This window comes from Ursus maritimus, unplaced genomic scaffold (assembly GCF_017311325.1).
Source record: "Ursus maritimus isolate PB19 unplaced genomic scaffold, ASM1731132v1 scaffold_19, whole genome shotgun sequence".
NCBI classification, from domain to species: Eukaryota; Metazoa; Chordata; class Mammalia; order Carnivora; family Ursidae; genus Ursus; species Ursus maritimus.
Genome location: NW_024424341.1, coordinates 1203815 through 1225016, shown reverse-complemented (window position 1 = coordinate 1225016; position 21202 = coordinate 1203815). Strand labels below are relative to the sequence as shown.

At 48.3% G+C, this 21202-nt stretch overlaps 1 protein-coding gene across 5 annotated transcripts in view; it reads left to right on the top strand.

Moving 5' to 3' along the window:
• Positions 1-21202, top strand: part of ZC3H18 (zinc finger CCCH-type containing 18) — a 64039-nt gene that overhangs the window by 6583 nt on the left and 36254 nt on the right. For 4 of the 5 annotated variants that reach the window (XM_040633178.1, XM_040633176.1, XM_040633177.1 and 1 more), the window contains 3 exons: positions 1007-1605; positions 11651-11735; positions 12413-12484. In XM_040633178.1, coding sequence (XP_040489112.1) covers positions 1021-1605; positions 11651-11735; positions 12413-12484 — 742 coding nt within the window. In that variant the 5' untranslated portion in view covers positions 1007-1020. The remainder of the gene's footprint in view (positions 1-1006; positions 1606-11650; positions 11736-12412; positions 12485-21202) is intronic. The other variant, XM_040633179.1, reaches the window with a different exon arrangement.

Below are 21202 nucleotides of genomic sequence, written 5' to 3'. Positions count from 1 at the left end.
GGCTGCCTTCGGCTCAGGTCATGATCCTCGAGTCCCAGGATCGAGTCCCACATCAGGCTCCCTGCTAGGTGGGGAGCCTGCTTCTCCCTCTGACCTTACCCCCTTTTGTGTCTCTCTCTGTCTTTCAAATAAATAAATAAAATCTTTAAAAATTAAAAATAAAAAAAGGAAATGGAACAATGTCCTGTCATTGGGCATGGATGTGGGAAAGTGAAAAAATGTCCACTTTATAATTAAGTCTATATTAGTAAAAATAGAAAAAAAACTTTTAAAATGACAGTCTTTTTACATATGAAACTACTCACATACATAAAATTTTCTGCCAGAGTTCTTTTCCATGACATAGCTGTATTAGAATGATGGTTCTCTGCGTTCCTGTGAGAGATCCGCAGCACGCGTGAGTGATGCCGCCTTCTAAACATCTGTTGGTGGCCCCAGCACACAGGTCTGTGGTGAGGCCTGAGGTCTGCATTTTTAAAGATCATCCCCAGTGATTCTGATGGGGCAATCGGGGCCATACTTGGAGAAGTGCATTCAGAACAGGAGACAACCAGTGACCTGGGGACAAGACTGGCCAGGGTTTCTGCTCCAGACCCTTGAGGGTGGCTCCAGAAAAGTGGCGGCATTGCCTCGTTCCGTAATGCAACTTTTCTTGAATTTTAAAAGTAATTTAAGAATCCAAAAAGCTGTGCCTCACAATTTGTATCTTATTGCTGCTCACTTTCTCTTTACCTGCCGGGTTGTGCTTGTGACAAGGAGCAGTCCAGGTCTCTGCCAGATTGCTGCAGGTATGCGGGGCCAGCCAGCGGCCTCCCTGGTGGAACAACCAGCAGCAGTGGTCTGTAGAATGGGGTCTGGCGTTTGGAGGAGCTGTGCGGGACCAAGAGAGATGCAGGTCCTGGTCCCTCCTGCAGGTCGGGAATGAGCATGGAGCCAAGAAAACCAGGTCAAGATTGACTTTATGTTTTGCTGACTGCTGTGCGTCTGTGTTCTCTTTCTTTTGCAGAACTGTGGGTACCGATGGATGTGGCCGAGAGCCCTGAACGGGACCCTCGCTCTCCAGAGGACGAAGAAGAGGAGCAGCAGGGGCTCTCGGACGATGACATTCTGAGGGAGAGTGGGTCCGATCAGGATTTGGACGGAGCTGGGGGGAGGGCTTCTGATTTGGAGGATGAAGACAGTGCTGTCCCGGGACTGAGCCAGGAGGAGGAAGAGAGTCACTCTGACGAGGAGGACCAGGACCAGGAGTCCGAGGCTCAGGATCTGAGCAGGGGCCCCACAAGCCCCCCGCATGTGGAGGAGGGGGACGGGGGGGAGGAAGAGCGCACAAGCGACCTGAGGGATGAGGCCTCATCGGTCACCAGGGACCTGGATGAGCATGAGTTAGACTACGATGAGGAGGTCCCCGAGGAGCCGGCCCCCGCTGGGCAGGAGGACGAGACTGAGAAGGCTGGCGCCGAGGATGACGAGGAGAAGGGAGAAGGAGCTCCTGGGGACGAGGGGGCTACAGGAGTTCACAGTGTGGAAGACAAGGAGCCCCTGGAGACTGCCAAGGAGAAAAACAAGGAGGATGATGATGGGGAGCTCGATGATGGGGAGCTTGACGTGAGTGCCTGCGCTGCCAGGGCTGGCGGGGGGTGGGGGGAGATGCAGGGAGTTGGGGACAGGACACATGAGGGCTGGGAAGTCAGGACTGTTCTGGGAGCAGCACTGTGGTAATTAGGGAGTGCCAAAAACCAAGAAGGAGAAATAGGCTAGATTCAGAAAACTTGGGTCTGCCTCTTGGTAGCTGGCAGAAGTTCCGTGGACCCTCCCCTGTCTGCTGCTGCTGGGTGGACTGTATTAAATTGCCTAACCCCGATTTTGTTTTCTTGAGTTCTAGGTTTGTGTAACAAGCAAAGAGATCATTTCTCCCTTTCTTTTTGCTATCTTTAAATAGTATTTGAGGTCACATTCAACTAAAACCATAGTGGATTTTCAGTTCCTGTTAGGTTCTTGAGACTGATGAGCTCCAGAAGCTTCCTTCAAGTTTTGTCTGTTCTTCCAGGTTATCTTTATCCCTGAGCCCATCCCCTGGTGAGGGTGCCAGCTGGGCCAAGCATCTTCGGAGGTGTTCCCTGAAAAGACACTTAGGAATGGATCATAGGGGGTTGTGCTGCCAAACACTTCAGCCTTTGCTCAAGCCATCACACTTTGTTATAATATATTTAAGTACTCTGACTTTCAGGTTACAGAGAAGGTAACACTAGCGTATCCTCTCAGACACGGATAGGTTGGGTTTTTATGATACATAATCCTATTGAAAGGATTTTAATCATGATTTGTCTTTCTTTAAGTTTTTTATTTTAGTTCCAGGTTAGTTAACGTACAGTGTTGTACTAGTTTCAGGTGTACAGCATAGTGATTCAGGACTTCCATACGTCACCCAGTGCTCCTCAAGACAAGTGCACCCCTTCATCCCCATCCCCGGTTTCCCCCATCCCCCACCCTCCTCCTCTCTGGTGACCATCAGGGTGTTCTCTATAGTTATGAGTCTGTCTCTTGGTTGGTCTCTCTTTCTTTCTCCCTTTGCTCATTTGTTTTGTTTCCTAAATTCCACATATAAGTGAGATCATATGCTGTTTGTCTTTTTCTGACTGACTTATTTTGCTTTCTGCTATACTCTCCAGCTCCATCTATGTTGTTGCAAATAGCAAGATTTCATTCTTTTTTACGGTAGTATTCCATTGTGTGTCTACACCACATCTTTATCCATTCATTTATTGACGTACATTTGGGCTGTTTCCGTATCTTGGCTATCATAAATAATGTTGCAGTAAATATAGGGGTGCATGTATCCCTTTGAATTAGTATTTTGTGTTTTGGCGGTTAATGCCCAGTAGTGCAATTGCTGGGTCACAGGTTAGTTCTATTTTTAACCTTTTGAGGAACCTCCACACTGTTTTCCACAGTGGCTGCACCAGCTTGCGTTCCTACCAACAGTGCACGAGGGTTTCCCTTTCTCTGCATGCTCGCCAACACCTGTCGTTTCCTGACTTGCTAATTTTAGCCATTCCGACAGGTGTGAGGTGGTGTCTCACTGTGGATTTGATTTCTCTGATGCTGAGTGATACTGAGCATCTTTTCCTGTCTGTTGGCCATTTGGGTGTCCTTGGAGAAATGTCTCTTCATGTCTTCTGCCCATTTTTTAATTGGATTATTTGGTTTTTTGCTGTTGAGTTTTGTAAGTTCTTTATTTTAGATACTAACCCTTTTTTGGATATGTCATTGGCAAAAAATCTTCTCCTATTCCGTGGGTTGCCTTCTAGTTTTGTCGGCTGTTTCCTTTGCTCTGCAAAAGCTTTTTATCTTGACGAAGTCCCAGTAGTTCATTTTTGCTTCTGTTTCCCTTGCCTCTGGAGACGTGTAGAAAAACGTTACTACAACTGATGCCAGAGAAATTACTGCGTGTGCTCTCCTTTAAGGTTTTCATGCGTTTGGGTCTCACGTTTAGGTCTTTAATCCATTTTGAGTTTGTTTTTTGTATGTGGTATAAGAAAGTGGTCCACTTTCATTGTTTTGCATGTTACTGTCCAGTTTTCCCAACACCATGTGTTGAAGAGACCTTTTCCCCATTGCATATTCTTATCTCTTTAGTAATCATGTTTTTTTAAAGATTTATTTATGTGTTTGAGAGAGAGCGAGAGAGAGAGCGCGTGCGCATGCACACTTGTGGTGGGGGAGGGGCAGAGGTAGAGACAGTCCTCTGTAGACTCCCCACTGAGCGTGGAGCCCAACGTGGGGCTTGATCTCACAACCCAAGCTGAAATCAGCAGTCAGACACTCAACCAACTCTGCTACCCAGGCACTCCTTTTGAAATCATGATCTTTAAAAAGTTGAGTTTTGGTGGGGGGAAGCCTGAAGTCCTGCTGAGTAATGCTTTTACTCAGAGGAGTTGAGAGAGGAACAGAGCACACTGAGATAATCAGGGTTTTTTTTAAGTACGCCAGGGAAGGAGATGCTTCCTCTCTGGGAGTCATGACAGTGAAAGGTGTGTGGAATAGGTCTCAGAAATGTTTTGGGTTGGAGGAAGGAAAGAGGTTACTAGTGAAGTACTTAACCCTTGGTTCATGGTAAGCACCACACTTCTTAGTTGGCTGCTGGTACGTATGTGCTCAGTTCATTTCAAACCATGGTGGTGGGCCATGGCTGCACTTGGTAAATTTACAGGGATTTATTTATTTATTTATTTATTTATTTAGAAAGATTTTATTTATTTATTTATTTATTTGTTTTGAAAGATTTTATTTATTTATTTGACAGAGATAGAGACAGCCAGCGAGAGAGGGAACACAAGCAGGGGGAGTGGGAGAGGAAGAAGCAGGCTCATAGCGGAGGAGCCTGATGTGGGGCCCGATCCCAGAACACCAGGATCACACCCTGAGCCGAAGGCAGACGCTTAACGACTGCACCACCCAGGCGCCCCAATTTACAGGGTTTTAAACATTGCTTATCTAACTGTGGTTCACAAGAACAGAACTTTGTCAGGGGGCGGGTATGTGGTTACAAGCTTAGAATTTTAGATCTTTTATCTTCTGACAACGAAGTTGTTAATTTTGCTTGGTATTTTATTTAAAAGGGTGTTGTCAGAACATGATTATGCAGGTGTTCTTAGGTTTTCCAGCTATACGTCCCTTCCAGTTTCAGAAAATGTTCCTCTACCACAGGGTTACCAAAGGGAAGAGATGCCTTGTAACTCAAGTTTATCAGTTTGGGTGAAATTTTAGGCAAAAGAGGAAGTTATTGATTGAGATTGCCGGTGAATGTATTTTTTCAGTGTCACAGAGAGAAAAGCCATGGTTTTGTTCTGTCCCAAGAAAATGAGGAGGGGGCTCCCGATAACCAGGATGCTGTGGCCCAGGGGTCCCTGGCAGCCTGTTTCCCATTCAGAGACGATCAGTTGTGAGTTCTTGCTTCAACTGTTGAGTAAGTCTTAGGGGGAAATTCAGCTTCTTTCCTACCTTTCCATGGTCATATGACGTCAGGTGTCTCCCTCACAGGTCCTGGAGAACCTTGCTGTCCTCACACCAGCGGGCTTGCCACTACTTAGATGTAATGGTATGGGGACCTTGAGTTGAACTGAGCCAGCCCTGGAAAATGCCCGTTGTCTAGAGATTGGCTGGTTTCCCTAGAAAAAGCATGTGAAATACAAATCTAGTTGGGCTTTCTTGTTCCCTCAGATCCTACCATTGGTTGGCTGGTTGGTTGATTGGTTGGTTGGCTGGCGGGTTGGCTGGTTGGTTGGCTGGCTGGTTGGCTGGTTGGCTGGTTGGCTGGCTGGTTGGCTGGTTGGCTGGCTGGTTGGCTGGCTGGCTGGTTGGTTGGCTGGCTGGCTGGCTGGCTGGTTGGTTGGTTGGCTGGCTGGCTGACTGGCTGGCTTTGCCCTCCATTGCACCCTCTTGTGAGGGGCCCCCAGCCTAGTTGGAAACAAAGCTGCTGATGAGACCTGAATACAGCTTCATTCAGCCATGCAGAACCAGTCTCCCCATGCCACAGATTGTGCCTCTTGGTCACAGTCCCAGTGGGCCCTGTGGCATGCCAGGGTCATTGTATTGTGCCAGGGATGTGATCAGGCAGAGCAGGACCCATACCCCCCTTGGAGACAAGCAGGCCTCAGCAAGGGGAGGGCGGGCACTGTGCACGGTGACTTGGACCTCACAGGAGCACAGCTGCCCTCCAGGGGCTTCTCTGCTGATTCCTGCTCTGGTCCCTGCCGGCTGCGGTCCCAGCTGCCCCCCACCCTTTTGCTGTCAGCTTCAATGTCCCTTCCTTTATGGAGGCTCTGCCTCCTCCCCTGGCTCTCTCCTTCCTGGCTGAGGACTTTATTGTACTTGCACAGTCTAAATTAACTGGGCCATTCGTGTGTTTGCTCCTGTTGCTTCCCCCTTCCCCCACCTCTAAAAGTACAAGTTCCCTAAGTCCACAGCCTATTTGGCTGGGCCCATTGCAGGCAGCCAGTAACTGCCTTCTGAGCAGATAGGTGAAGCCCCCAGTGCTTTGGGGTACATTAGTGAAATATACAGTGGCAGTGGGCGGAAGGAGAGTTTACCCTGGAGAGCCATTCATACAGACAGGGCAGTGTAAGTCCTGGGTGTGGGTGACAAGTGCCAGCCCTGAGCACGATTGGTGGGGCCCAGTGTGGATGTGCATCAGTTTGTACGGGAGCCTCCTCCCGTCCTCTATGCCCATCCCAGCCCTTCATCACTCCCTGACTGATCCCTGCTACAGTGTTGCCCCATGTCCCTGCCAAGCACACATTCCCGGATCTTTCCTTCCCAAGGTGCCCCGTTAGCGTTCCTGCACTGTATCGTCCTCCCTGTCCCAGGCCCGTGTCTGTGATGGAGAGGGAGCCAGAGGTATGGGCTTGGGTCTGGGAACAGCCTGCTCTCGCCAGTCCTTCGGCTTGGTTCCCCTTTAGTGAGTCCCTGCAAAGCAGCGCCTGACCTCATAGAAGGTGTGCATCCCAGAGGGCTTTCTCGCCTGCTGCTTTGAAGCCCACTCATGTCAAAAGTGAACTGCCTGGATGCTTTATGAGGAGGAGATGTGCAGTTCGGCTTACACCTCAAAAATATGCATTCACTGATGTCCCTGAGAGTTCCTGTGCCCAGCAGGCTCCCTGTTCAGAGTCTGTCCCTGCCCCATCCTCCCCGCACACCTGCTGCCTGCCTCCTCTCTATAGCCTCCCCGCCCTGATTTGCCAAAACAGCTGAGTGTAAGCGTCTAAAAAGCCGAGTGCTTTTCACTTCTGTCATGATACGCTGTCCTGCCTTTTTTCTCCCTTTCAGATTTTGGGTCTTTGGGACAGGTGACCTGATATGCAGCGGGGTCACCCGCAGCCTTCCCGACTTTTCTGCCCTCTTGGTAGTTTTCCTGATGGTGACATCAATTTGAGCAATAAACCCTTAAGATTCTTTTGTCTAAACCACACAATTTGTGACTAAGATTTTAAGTGTCCTTTACTTATGTTTGGTGTGCTGCCAAAATACCCTTCGGATACAAATACCTTTCTGGAAGTGCCGCTTTGCTGCTGTGGTGGGGGTTGGGTTTTGCACACAGCACGGGCCAACTACTTACGGCACCTTGGCTTGTTTGTGGAGTGGGGGCCGAGGGTCCCTGACATCCAAGCCCTGGGGAGCCTTAGTTAATCCATAGTCTCTCACCTGTTCTGGAAGCCGCACTTAAGACCAAACTCACCTGTGCCTTTGTTTCTGCCTCTGCATCTCTCAGAAGAGTGGGTGGAGCCGCCAAAACCAGCTCCTGCACCCACTGAGTCTTGCCAGAGCCACTCCTTCCATGGGGGTCTGAGGAGCATTGAGATGCATATTTGGGGGTCTTTGATTTTGCCTTTCCCAACTCAAGTCCCCCTGTCTCTGGTGTGTTCTTCCTTCCTTTTGCTCGTGTGTTTGGTTTGGTTTTCTACCTTCCTTGTCATTTATTTGGTCAATAGAATTTGGTTCTGTCCCTTTGGGAAAGGGTGGACTATGTGTTTTGTTCCAAACCTGCTTTCGATGACTCTCACACCAGTAGGATGGCCTCTCAGGGACAGCAGGACAGTGCAGCAGGACAGGAGAGGACAGGACAGCAGGAGCAGCCACAATCTGAGTAGACAGTCCACCCCACCCTTCCTTGGTCAGAAGTGATAGCTCAAGCCCACCCACATAAAAAGTACTTGGAAACATTTTCTTTGCAAGTGGTGTTTTATATTTTCTCCTGTTCAGATCCACCTGTTCCTTCTATGTCTAGGCACCTCATATCTTCTACAAAAGGTCTCCCTTTGGCGCACTCCCTCTCATGGCTTACAGTCTCCACTCTGTAAGGGCCCCTCTCCTTCCAGGTCGTGCGTGTTGGTCATGTCTGCTCCTCTCCCAGTCACCTCACGTAGATGCTTAGTGGCCTTGCTGAAGCCCAGGAGGCAGCTGCCTGCAGAGAGTCTGTGCCACACCCGCCACCTGAAGGACTGCCGCCCCGCCACGTGCTTCAGCCTGTTCGGTCAGCACAGGCACGCGAGGGAGCACCACCGCAGTCCTCACCCTGAGCAGGGGGTCCGGGAGCTCTGAGGACGGGCGGGTTTCCTCACTCGTCTGGTGGCAGACCTGGCCCCAGTTGACACCAGGCTGTTTGTCCTATATTTACTGCTTGTGGGGCTGGTCACGTGTCTCCCCACAGAAGGACGACTGTGTCCTTTTCAGGGTCCTGTTTCAGACCCTGCTTCTATTGCCTTTCTAAAACCAGAATGTTTCTGAATTCCCAAAACACGTGTGGCCCTAAGGGTTTTGGGTATTGTTACCCCCATTTTGCAGATGCAGAAGCCAGGGTCTGCGGAGATCATGGTGGGCCCCGGGGGCAGCAGGGCGGCACCTCTGCTCGGGTGCACGTGCCTGTCTGCTTCCCCACATGGTGTCTTCACGTGGTAACTGCTGAGGCACCTTAGTGCAGGAGCTGCCGTCGTGGAAACAACTTCTTGTCAGAGAAGTAATATGCACACATTGTTTTTTGTTCTATTTGTTTTTTTTTTTAAAGGAAAATAAAAACCTGCATGGAGCGGCAAGTAAATCTAAGCCACGCTGCTTAGACATTCGTATTTGGAGACATTATCTCGGGGGTTCTTCTCCGTTATAATCCCGGCTACGTCCTGAGCACTCGCTGCTGGGGTTGTCTGTGACACAGCGCACGGAGCACCCTGAGCGCAGCCACCTGCTCTGCTCAAGGACTGCCCGGCTCAGAGTGGAGGCTCTTGTCCATGCTCACGCTGTCAGGCTTCAGGCCCAGGCCTTCCCCCCAGTCCTGTTTTGTAAAGCCATCAAAGTCTGGTATGCCCTGTGTGTGTGTTTCCCTGAGGAAGTGCTGAGGGGGGCATGCCAGCAGCCTGGTGTCCCTTCAACCTGCGAACTCCAGAGAGCCTTGCCCACCCCCTAGGTTGCATGCTGGGGCTGTGTCAGCCTGTCCTGGGTGGATGTCACGGAGAGTCTCATGGACACTCTCCCATGTATAGACCCAGCAGTTTGCTTCTGGCTGGACCACTAGGGCCTCTCCCTGTCCTCCGCTCTCTGCTGTCTCTGCGTGCAGCCATGTGGTCAGGTGATCTAAAAGAATCCACGTGCATTACACGCTCTCTGTGACAGCCACAAACAACAGAGCAATGTGAATTTGACTTTAGAGATCCCCTTTCTTGATCTGTGTTTGCATGAAACTCTGCAAGATTTAACAACTCATTTTAATTTTTCATCACTTGAAAAGCCATCATACTAAATGATTCGTTGAAAATTTCGGGATATTATATTGCTGAGTGATTTATTGTTCTTGTTTGTTTTTTAATTAAAGGGGAAACCATAAACCCAGCTTAGCACCAGGGACAGCCGTCAGTCTCCATCCTAGCAGGTGTGGGGGCTGGGGGGCAGCGGCCAGTGGGTGTTCTCCAGGTGGACGTTGTATCGCGGGTGCTTTATCCTGAGCTGCTAGGTCTGTTTACAGAGCATTTTCAGCAGCTGCACAGAACTCCTTTATATGGCTCACATGACTGCTCCCCAGTCTCAAGATGGGTGGGTGGTTCTCCTGTCAGCTCTGCCAAGTAGTAAAAGTCACAGCTTTGCAGAAGTACATCTTTACATCTGATCTGGTGCACTTACTGTGAGTCCTGACTGCGGACCTGCTCTCCTCATCTCAACTCCTGTGCGTTAATTTCCAAGTGAAGCAGAGAGATTTGAATGGGTTATAACCTTTCATGAGAGTTTGTTTTCCTAATGACAGTGACGAGTCCGCTCTGCATTTGAGCTCATGTAAACACCCCAGGAAGGTGTCAGTATAGTGATCATCACCATGAGGACAGTCGTAAGAAGAAGATGCTAAGGACAGAGGAGACCAGAGGAGAGCGGTGCTCTGTCCCTCGTATGAAGGAAACACATGTCCTCTGAGATCTAAGGAAATTGTCCTGCGGTTAGGAAGTGGGGAGGTGGTGCTGGTGCTCAAAGAGGACAGACTTCAGTTAGAGGATGAATACATTCTAGGGACCTAAAAAAGTCCTTGAATAAATTATTTAATCTTTTTCAAAGAAAATAAATTATTCTGTTGGTTCTTTTTTTTTTTTTTTTTTTTTTTTATTCGACAGAGATAGAGATAGCCAGCGAGAGAGGGAACACAAGCAGGGGGAGTGGGAGAGGAAGAAGCAGGCTCATAGCGGAGAGCCTGATGTGGGGCTCGATCCCATAATGCCGGGATCACGCCCTGAGCTGAAGGCAGACGCTTAACCGCTGTGCCACCCAGGCGCCCCTATTCTGTTGGTTCCTAAAGGATATTACTTCCCAGCATCTGTTCTTTTCAGTATGTAAAATGCTTCTCTTTTTTTTGAGACTTACTTATTAGAAAGAGTGCACTCGTGCACAGTGGGGAGAGGCAGAGGGAGAGGGAGGGTCTCAAGCAGACTCCACACTGAGCCCAGACCCCAACACGAGGCTCAGTCTCACGACCCTGAGACCATGACCTGAGCCGAAACAACAGTTGGACACTTAAACAACTGTGCTACCCAGCTGCGCCCCTAAAATGCTTTTCTAATAAGTAAATATTTTCAAGGCAGAAGTGATACAAATACCTAAGCTTTAAAAATAAGTCATTGTAAACCAGGGTTTGACTTCCATATTTTTTCATTCCACAAATGCTTACCATTGGTTACAAGCCCAACACTGTGCTTGGACATGACACAGTCCTGCCTGGTAGACCTCCCATGGTGGCCGTGACCCGTGCTGCCAGGACCCGTCACGAAGGGACCCGGGGGGGCCCTGAGGAAGGAGACTCACCTGCCATCTGAAAATGAGACGAGCCGCCTGTTAGCAGAAGCGGAGAAGGAAGAAGGCAGGCTGGGGTCAGAAAGGTCACTGCTCACCACAGAGGGTGTGTGGGCAGTCTGGAGAGAGTGGGGCACCAGGTAGGAAGTGGCTCCCAGACCAGGTGGGACTGGGCAGTACTTTGGATGAGGGTGATGCTGCAGGAGAGGGGGAAATGCTCCAGTGACGCCCTACACCATGCCCTGTGTGACCCTTGGGTTGACTGCCCTGGAAGAGGCTAGGACACAGGGGCAATGAGAAGATCCTTCTTGCACCTCCCAACAGAGAGGTCAGCAGGGTGGCTGCATACTTGCTCTGGGCTGTGGGTGACCCCTGGGGTTGGAGTCTCCATGGAGGGACGGGGTGGGTGTCTCTGCAGGCTAGTGTTGACTGAGGCCCTAGGGTAGCAGTTATTTCGGTCTATAAATATTGTTTAAACATACAAAGTATTAAAAATCTAAAGTGTCACCATTTTCTGCCCAGCATTGCTGATGAAGGGAAACGTGGTGAAACCCTGCTTTGTACTTGCCTTACCTACTTCACAGGGTGTTTTTACTTGGTGTTCCTTTGTAATGCCTCGGTCTTGGAGGCAAGCTTCGACATAGCCCCATTGTTTTGGCCGAGGAACGTGAGGTTGGGAAAATGTACATGGATTGCCGAGCGGCCAAGACACGACTCTTGTGAAAATGTCCTTTCTGGTCTGGTGAAGCTGTGCCTAATGGTAGAAGCCCCTCCCACCTCCCCTTTCTTGTTAAGGTGATTCCCTCTTAAATCCTGTTGTCCTCTGTTTCAGGATGATGATCTGGAGGAGGGCGAAGTAAAGGACCCCAGTGACAGGAAGGTGAGGCCGCGTCCCACCTGCCGATTCTTCATGAAAGGTAATTGTCTGAGGGGCCTTGTGTGGCCTTGGCTTTTCCCGGGACTGTGGTGGTGGTTCCGCCCTGAACCTGTGCAAGGCTGTTCTTGGGGCCAGACCGTGACCATTAGTGGCGGTGGTGGCATCAATCCTTCGTGGGTCTTTGCCTCACTTGACTGACTTGGAGGGGGCCAGGCTCGCCATTTTCACACTTGTGGTTCCAGGCCCACCGGTTTCTGGCAGAACCATAGATTTAATGTAGACAGTATCGTTCCCTTTCCAAGGCTAGATGCCTCAGGTGCAGGTGCAGACATTTTCCCACCTCTGTAAGGAAAGTTGCCACTTTTTTGCTAAATGTATCGAAGTACACCGTTTATTTGGAATGGAGGGGCTCTGAATGCAGCAAGGCCTGCTCGCTCCTGGAAGGTGAATGGTGCGAGCCAAGTGGCTGTAACAGGCGGCAGAGTAACGGAACAGGGCTGACCCGGAAGGGGCAGCAGGACGCCCGGTCTATAAGGGTTTCTGTGCCATGTGGCAGCAGTTCGGGCGTAGTCCTTGTAGTCCCACATTTTCCTTGGACAGGTAGGAAGATGTCTGTGTTTGTTCTAGTCTCACTCTGGCCCTGGGTGCCCTTGCTCGCCGGCCCAGCCTGCGCGTACGGTCTGAATTTCACAAGAGCTTCCTGTACTTCTTTTCCAGATGTTGTGACAGCATTATCCACTCCTCTTCCACCAATATCACATTCCATACCATTCAGAGGCCAGGTTAAAGGTACAAAGTATACGATATTCACTCTCTGCTCCGGAGGCCAGACTTCTTTCTCCTGGATCCAGAATTCTGATGTGAAGCCAGAAGGAAGGGGGAGGCTCTGAGGGGCAGAGAGCGGTCGTGGACCTCAGTTCTTAGAGGCACTTGATGAGGCTCACGGGAGCTTTGTGGATGGCACAGGGAGGGGGGTCAGTGTGGGACGGTAGAGCCCCATCTTCCCGAGAGGGCAAGCTCTGAAGGACCTTCTCCCTACACCCAGGATGACGTGGTGCAGAGGGTGCATGGGAGCCAAGGAGCCAGGCTCAGAACCCAGGTCAGCTCCCTCCTCAGGGCGCATGCTCCCGGCCTCTGCCATTTACATGCGGACTGTGGTTTCTGCCAAGTGGAAACTCATTGGAGGTAGACATGCGTGTAGCCATGTGCATTCTGCCCTCTGGAGGGTGGCTGCCAGTTACATCGTGGGCAGCATGGTCACCCTGAGAATGCAGAGAAGTGTGTGGTATGTTTTAGGAAGTCAGCTCTTAACAGTTCTTTGAAAGTTTTGGTATTTGAGGGGTGCCTGGGTGGCTCAGTCGGTTATGCCTGACTCTCGATCTCAGCTCAGGTCTTGATCTCAGGGTCATGAGTTCAAAAGCCCACATGGGGCTCCACGCTGAGCATGGAAACTACTTTTAAAAAAGTTTTGGTATTTGAAATATTAATATTTCAGAGAATTTTAACTTAAGCAGAATACCTCTTTTCCATAATTACATGGGCATAAATGATGTCAATCCACCTCTGAAATTTCTAGATTAAAGAGGAGGAGACGAATACGTCCATGTGTGCATAGATGTATGTGCACTGTTGTCAGACTGTGGTTCAGAGTCCTGGCCGGCGGTCAGAACTGGCCAGGGGCCCCCCGGCAAGAGGCAGCGCCATCCATCTACGCCACAGAGGTCGCAGCCCAGGTGCGCGGGGTCACAGCACTGAAGTTATTTCCAGAATTTAGCAACAGAAGCACAGACAAGTGAAGTTGTTGCTGGGACTGCAGATCAGCATCCTCGGGATATGCCTCGTGGGCAAGGACTGGGCACCATCTCCATGGACCCCATGGTGCCCAGGGCCACATCACAGTGGAAGGGAGGTCCCTCCTGAGTCCAGTGAAATGCTCACCTTGGGTTTCAGGGATGAAAGTGGCCAGGGCTTTCTGCAGAGAAATCTGAGACTAGTGGCAACTGGCCTTCTTTGCAACTTGGTTGGGCATAATCTATGACTTGTTTCAGACTTTGCTTACCTTTTCTGCCCATACTTGTTTGTTTATTCTATGGAGTAGTGCGATACAGTACAAAAAGGAATGGGTGATTCTTTGGGTGTTCTAGAACATATCTCTTCTTAGTTAGAGTTTTTGGATGAAAATGTTTTTGCTTACCTTCAGTTTATAAGCGTGGTGTTAAATTGAGATGAGTCCATGTAAGTTCCCTTTATTAGCAACAGAAGTCACTTTTAAAGATAAAATGGAGTTTGTGGCATTTGACGAGATGTGGAGAAACTGAACTTTCACACACTGCTGGGGGGAGCGTGAAATGGTGCAGCTGCTGGAAGACGGTGTGGCGGCCCCGAGAACACAAAAGGGTAGAGCTCTCCGGTGACCCAATCAGTTCTGCTTCTAGGTGTCTCTCCATGAGAAATGAAAATGTACGTCCACACAAAAACTTGTACGTAAAAAGCAGTGTTCAAAATAGCGAACAGGCGCCAACAACCCAGATGTCCGTCATATCATAAAATGGTTACACACAGTGTGGTCTGTCCATGCAGTGGGATGTTATGCTTCCATGAAGCAAATAAGTGCTGACCCCACAGCACGGATGAACCTTGAGGACATTCTGCCGAGTAAAGAAGCCAGACACAAAAGGCCCCTTCTTGTGCATTTTCATCTATACAAACCATCCAGAATGGATCTATAGAGGAGGAGCTGGGTTATAGTCATTGTCTAGGCCTCGGAGCCTGGCGGGGAGGGATGGAGGGAGTGGAAGCGGGTGGTGGGGGTGGCAGCCGAGCAGTACGGGTCTTCCTTCTAAGAAAATGGTTGCGTACCTTCTGCGTATGTACTAAAACTCACTAAATTATACACTGTAGATTGGCGTATTTTATGGTATGTGAATTATATCTTAATTTGAAAATTCTCCCTAAGAAAAGTTGTTAGTTATATTTCTATTAAAAGATTTCTGCAGATTAATCATTAATTGCCCAAATGGATACATTTGCATTTGTGACCACTGACAACAAAATGGTACTTAGAATATAAATGGAAACTTGTTTTTAAAGATTTTATTTATTTGCCAGAGAGAGAGAGCGCACACACAAGCAGGGGGAGCAGCAGAGGGAGAAGCAGGCTTCCCACTAAGCAGGGAGCCTGATGGGGGCTTGATCCTAGGACCTTGGGATCACAACCTGAGCTGAGGCAGACGCTTAACCGACTGAGTGACCCAGGAGCCCCCAAATGGAAACACTTTTAAGCACCAGTATTTTGTTTATGGCATATTTTTACCTCTAGTGTATTTATGTTGAATCATCAAGATATAAAGTGCTGTCTACAAAAGCATAAGTAACATTTTCTTTAAATTGTGTCTTGCTTTGGGTTTCTGATTGAGCCAGCTATCAATAGTGCCCACCCACTCTGTGGGCCAGACCTTGTCTCTGCTCCTTTCTGTTCGCCCTTTCTGTTCTCTCTCCCTCCGTCCCTGCCCCCCCCCACACACATACACACACACACACACACACACACACACACACACATACAATTTGGTAAAATAAGCCTAAGGTAAAATTTACTATCTTACCCATTTTTAAGTACACAGTTCATGGCATTGATTATATTCACTTTGTTGCCATCACCACCATCCGTCTCTAGAAGTCTTTCCCTCTTGTAAAACTGAAACTCTGTAGCCATTAAACAATCACTTCCCATTCCTCCCTCCAGCAGGCCCTGGCAACCACCATTCTGCTGCCCATGAGTTTAACTACTTTATTTATTTATTTATTTATTTATTTATTTTAAAGATTTTATTTATTCATTCGACAGAGAGACAGCCAGCGAGAGAGGGAACACAAGCAGGGGGAGTGGGAGAGGAAGAAGCAGGCTCATAGCGGAGGAGCCTGATGTGGGGCTCGATCCCATAACGCTGGGATCACGCCCTGAGCCGAAGGCAGACGCTTAACCGCTGTGCCACCCAGGCGCCCCATAACTACTTTAGGTGCCCAGTCTGAGTGGAATGATACAATTCTTGGTTTTTTGTGACTGCCTTATTTCGCTCGTCCTCGTATCCTGGAGGGTCATCTGTGTTTCAGCAGGTGTCAGAACTCTTCCTTTCGTAGGCTCGTGTTCCAGCGTGTGTGTACTGCATTTTGTTTATCCGTTCATCCAGCAACGGACACCTGGGTTGTTTCCTTTTTGCTACTGTGAATGATGCTGCTGTGAACATAGGTATGCAGATGTACCTTCAAGACCCTGCTTTCACATTTTGGGGGGGTGTGCCCAAAACTGGAATTGCTGGATCACACGGTGATTCTATTTTTAATTCCTTGAGGAGCCTTCATACCATTTTCCGCGGCAGCAGCACCATGTTGGATCCCCACCCGCAGTGCACAAGGACCCAGGGCCTCCTCACAAACACTTAGTATGTTCTTAATTTTTGATAGTAAGCATCCTAATGAGAAGTGGTATCTCATTGTGGTTTTGATTTGTTTCCATAATGATTAGTGATGGTGAGCATCTTTTCATGTGCCCATTGGCCATTTGAACAGTCTGTCTTCGTTGGAGAAATGTTCATTGCCCATTTTTGAATCCCTGCATTCCCCTTTATGTTAAAAGCAGCAGGTCTTCAAATGTGGTCTTCGGACCCTTAGGGGTTCTTAAAATTCTTTGAAGGGACCCTGAGGTCAAAACTACTTTTGTAGTCCTGAGCCTGCTAGTAGTTGGGTATTGACCAACACACACTCAGAGTTCAGTAATAGCAATTTCACTTAATGATGTCTGTAAGAGAGCAATATTATAAAATTATAATTAAATTTTATATTTGAGTACAGGTATTTTAAAAAATATATTGAGGTATATTATCCATGCCCTAAAATTCATCTATTTTAAGCATACAATTCAATGATTCTTATTAAATCGACCAAGTTGTGCGGCCGTCACCACAATCCAGTTGCAGAACGTGTCCGTCGCCCCAGGAAGACCCCGCGGTGCTGGTCTTTCCCACATCCAGCGTCACGAGATGCGAGCGCTCCCGGAGGCCCTCTGCCGCACAGGGAGGCGCCGGCAGCATCTCCGGGGGGGCGCGCAAGGTTTGCGCCTGAGTGGGGACCCCCAAAGCGACACAGCACAGTCTCCTCCGGGACGAAGTGAGCCCGCCGCCTCCAGGAGAACAGCTGACGGTATCTGTGCTCACGATGAGCTTTGGGCTCTCACGTGAAAGTCAGTATTTCAGAGGGCCTAAATCTGCACCTGCGGTGCTTAATGACTTTTCCAAGTGACCATCGCGTGGCGTACAGAAGCACACCTGCGTAGAAGGTCCACTCGCGGTTCGAGGCGGAGCAATGGGCCTCCGTGGGACAGTCGGAAATGTTCAGCACCGGGGTTACAGGCCCCTCACGGCAGCTAACGGCCGAGAAGCCTTGCCTGACAAGGTCCGGGTGGCATCAGGAACACGCAGGAGGCTGCGGAGGCTGCGGAGTCCCCTCCCCCACCCAGCTGCTGGGGACGAGGCTGGCTTCCTTCACCTACTTCGTAGACAGGCTGTCCCGGCCAACAGAGTGCAGAAGCCGACAAGGGAGAGCCACCGTCTGCTGTGTTCCTGTCAGCTTGAAAGAGGTTTGCAAAAAGGAAGAGAATGCTGCTCGTGTCATTAATATTTTTAAAAGTTAGTTTTCATGAAACATTTATGTTAATATATAGTTACCATAAGTTACACGTGGCATATACTACGTAAGTTTTTTCAGCCTTAATTTCTATAGTAAATACCAATAGACACGATCCATTTATGATTCTTTGGGCTCCTAAGACCTAAAAGTTAAAGAACTTCTGGTTTCAAATCTACATTATTTATAAAGCAGCAGCCCAGATGTTATTTTAATAACATAATATCATAATAATCAGCTAGCACAATGAAGGTATTGCTTTGAGAAGTTAAAATCTCAGATACCACGAGAGGTGACTGGTTGTCAGTGAAATGGGAAAGGAAGGTACTCCTGAGTTCTTTATGTTCTGTCGTTAAAAACTTGGCACGTGATGGTCCCTGGGACCCGATGCCCATTAGGATACATGTTTATAGGTTCTAGGTTTGTCCTTAATATTGAATGATTAGATTTTTGCATATTCTGCCTTCCATTCAATGGTAACTTCTTAAAACCATGAAGCACTTTAAACCTCTTTATTTTTACAATCCCCGTATTTATTTTCTGTTCTGAGTTATTCCACTCTGTCTTATTTAGAAATAACGCCGTGGCAGGATGCCTCGTAGACACAGTGAGTGCAGCCCATCAGTGCTGGTGCTGCACCCGTGCTGGTAACCAGTCAGACCGACAGTGCGAAGTTTCAGACTCTAGTCGTGTTTCTGGACGCGGCACGCGCACATGCTCTCGAGCATGCCCGCAGACATGCTTTTCTCCTGACATCTCACGCTGCAGGAGTGACGGGTTGGGTCCTTGGATCAGTCTGGTGTGTGGTGTTGAGCGGTGGGTTACTGCCACGGGAGACAGTGGTGTCCCATCGTCCCTGGGTTCAGTTCCTCTGATTGCTGCGGAAGGACCTGAATAGGTCTTCTGCAAAGGTCGTGTCTGTCTCATTGGTCGTGGGTGTGTTGGTACTGCACACAGGTTCCTTTTTCATAGATCTGTGACCTAGTGAAGAGAAGCAAGCATCAACACATGGTGTAATAGAAGCAGGGGAGACATGGGGGGAGACACACAGACTGATTGACCCATCCCCAGCACATTGGTAACTACCTCTGGTAGAGGGCCCTGGAAGCACGGGGACCTCACGGAATACCTTTTAGAGTGCTTGGATGTATTTTTATCTGTTACTTTTATTTCATACCTATAAACGTTTCGTATTTATCGACAGTGCCTGCACAGGGATATATAATGATAAAAAATATAGTAGTTACTAATATGCGCACCATTCAGTTAAGAACTAGAACGTTATCGATGCCTTCTTGCCTTCGAAGCCGTATATACGCCAACATGAAGAATCTTATCCCCTATCCTGCCGCCGTGACCATGCTTCCATTTCTCCTTGTTCCCTGCTGCCTAGTGTTCAGGTCCCTACATGGAGTCCTCGCATCATTGGAAGCCTATTTCTTCACCCGGTCGGAGTCACAGTCACAAGATTTTTGCTTCCATTTTCTAGAGAATATTTTTCCCTAAACAAAATGCTTTTTTAAATTATAAAAGTAGTACATACTGACAGAGAGTCAGGACAGTAAAAGATAAAAGTCTTCTGCCATCCAAGAATTTGGGGTATTTCTTTCCAAGGCTTTTTTCTACACAGATAAAAATTCACTTTAAAAAATGCTGTGGATGGTTGGCCCAGTCGGTGGAGAGTGCAAATCCTGATCTTGGGGTTGTGAGTTCGAGTCCCACATCAAGTGTAGAGATGACTTAATAAAATCTTTTAAAAAATCAAAAGGCTACTGGGAGTGGACAGCTCCTATGCTCCCTCCTCACCTGCGTGTGCTGGCTGTCTGTCCTGGTGGTAGGTACTTGTAGACCTCCCTCCTTCTGCCTGGAGCAGCCTTCTCTTCGTGTTTGGTGGCCAGCAGTGAAGACGTGTCCAGCCAGGATCTTTGCACACCCAGGCACAGACACCCACCAGAGTCTCAGAGGGGCACAGGCCGCTGCTCTTGCCTCTGCCATTCCTGACTGATTTCTTCCATTCCTCTTTCCTCCCCTGCCTGTGGGAGCAAGAAGAGATCTTTCTTGTCAGTGGGCTCATTGGGTGATGTTTTTGGTTTTGTTTTGAAAATATTTTACATATTGGGGCGCCTGGGTGGCGTCCGACTCTTGGTTTCGGCTCACGTCATGATCTCAGGGTCGTGAGATCAAGCCCCTCGCCGGGCTCCACCCTCAGCGCGGAGTCTGCTTGGGCTTCTTTCCTCTTCCCTCTCCCTCCCCACCCCCGCTCCTCCCCCTGCTACATGCTCACTCGCTCTCGCTGTCTCTCTAAAATAAAATCATTTTAAAAATATTTCATGTAAATAAAAGAACAGAGATTACCAAATACCCGTTTATCCACCACCCAGGTATATGTTTTAGGTTATAAAAGTTATGGAAACCTGGGGCTTAAGTTATTAATACTTTCCTGTACTTGCAGATTCTGCAGAAAGCCTCCGTTAGTCTTTTACCTGCACAGCAGTGAGGGTACCGTGCAAGCTCTGTGACAGATGGGAAAGGGCTGGACGGTATTTGGAATCCTTTATTTAGTTGCAGGACTCCATACAGGGTCTGTTTTCTCTAAAGCTCTCTGAGAGACTGGGGTCTGAACTCCTCATAGTATAATATTTCCTAATCTCTGACTTCTGTGTGATCTCTCAAACACTCTTAAGGATTTTAAAAATTATTAATTTTTGCATTTCCAAAGAGAATTAATTTTAAGCATACTTTATTTTGCATTTAATTCAGACGAGTATGTTGTTAGGTTGGTTTTAATACAAGCTTAAATATTCATGATGTCTGAAAGGTAAATTTAGCTTTTTCCTAAATACTAAATGATTATTTCCCTTTATGTTATACAAGGAAAAATGTGTTTTGTTGATAGAAACAGTCAAGTGGAATATTACATTTAGAAGGGAATATGTATTAAAAGATAATTTAAAATTTAACTACAAGTTAACTCATTGCAAATGTTTTTAAAACTGTTTAGATATTTATGCCATATTTATTTTTGCACTTATGTAGATATTACATTTTAAAAAATTAAATTTTTATTTTTATTCATGTGTTTTATTTATTTTTTAAAAATAATCTCTACTCCCAACATGGGGCTCAGACTCACGACCCAGAGATCAAGAGTCACACGCTCCACCAACTGAGCCAGGTGCCCCCCCGCCATGTTAAATTTTTTAAAAGTGATTCACTTAACTGATTAAATTAAAACTTGGACTTCTTGCCTTCTGCTCTGAAAAGTCAAGTGGTTTCCTTGAATGATCTTGGTGTTCTGTTATGGAAGATGACATTTTTTATTGGTTTTTGTAAAGTATGAGCACCCAGGGTGTGACAGTCCTCTGTGTCTTGTCTCTCTCACACATTTTGAAGCGCGGAAATATCCTGGAATAGTTTGTGAGACTTTTGGTGGGAGAAACTCAGGTTTACAGAGCTGGTAGAGACGCTCTGAGACAGACTGGCAGAATTCTCGCAGTGATCGCAGTGTTTGGAGTCAGGATAAGGGTCTTGCATGCGCACCTCTGAACCCTTCGGGGGGTACAGTGTCACCTGAGTGGGAGACCGCCTCGCAGAGCAGGGGGCGGCCTGGGATTGTCTGGGAAGCTCTGGAACTTCGCTCTTTTTAGGGGGAGATAAACTCTTCCCAGAGTGAGTTAGGAATGGGGGCCACGTTTCCTTGACCCCACGTCCCCAGCCCCTTCCGGGAGCCCTTAGGATGTACTGCTCCCGGGAAGCTCCTCAGCCCGGGCATGGCCTGAGACCTTCCAGGCCTGCATGCCAGGAACTTGAGCGGGGGGGCGGGGG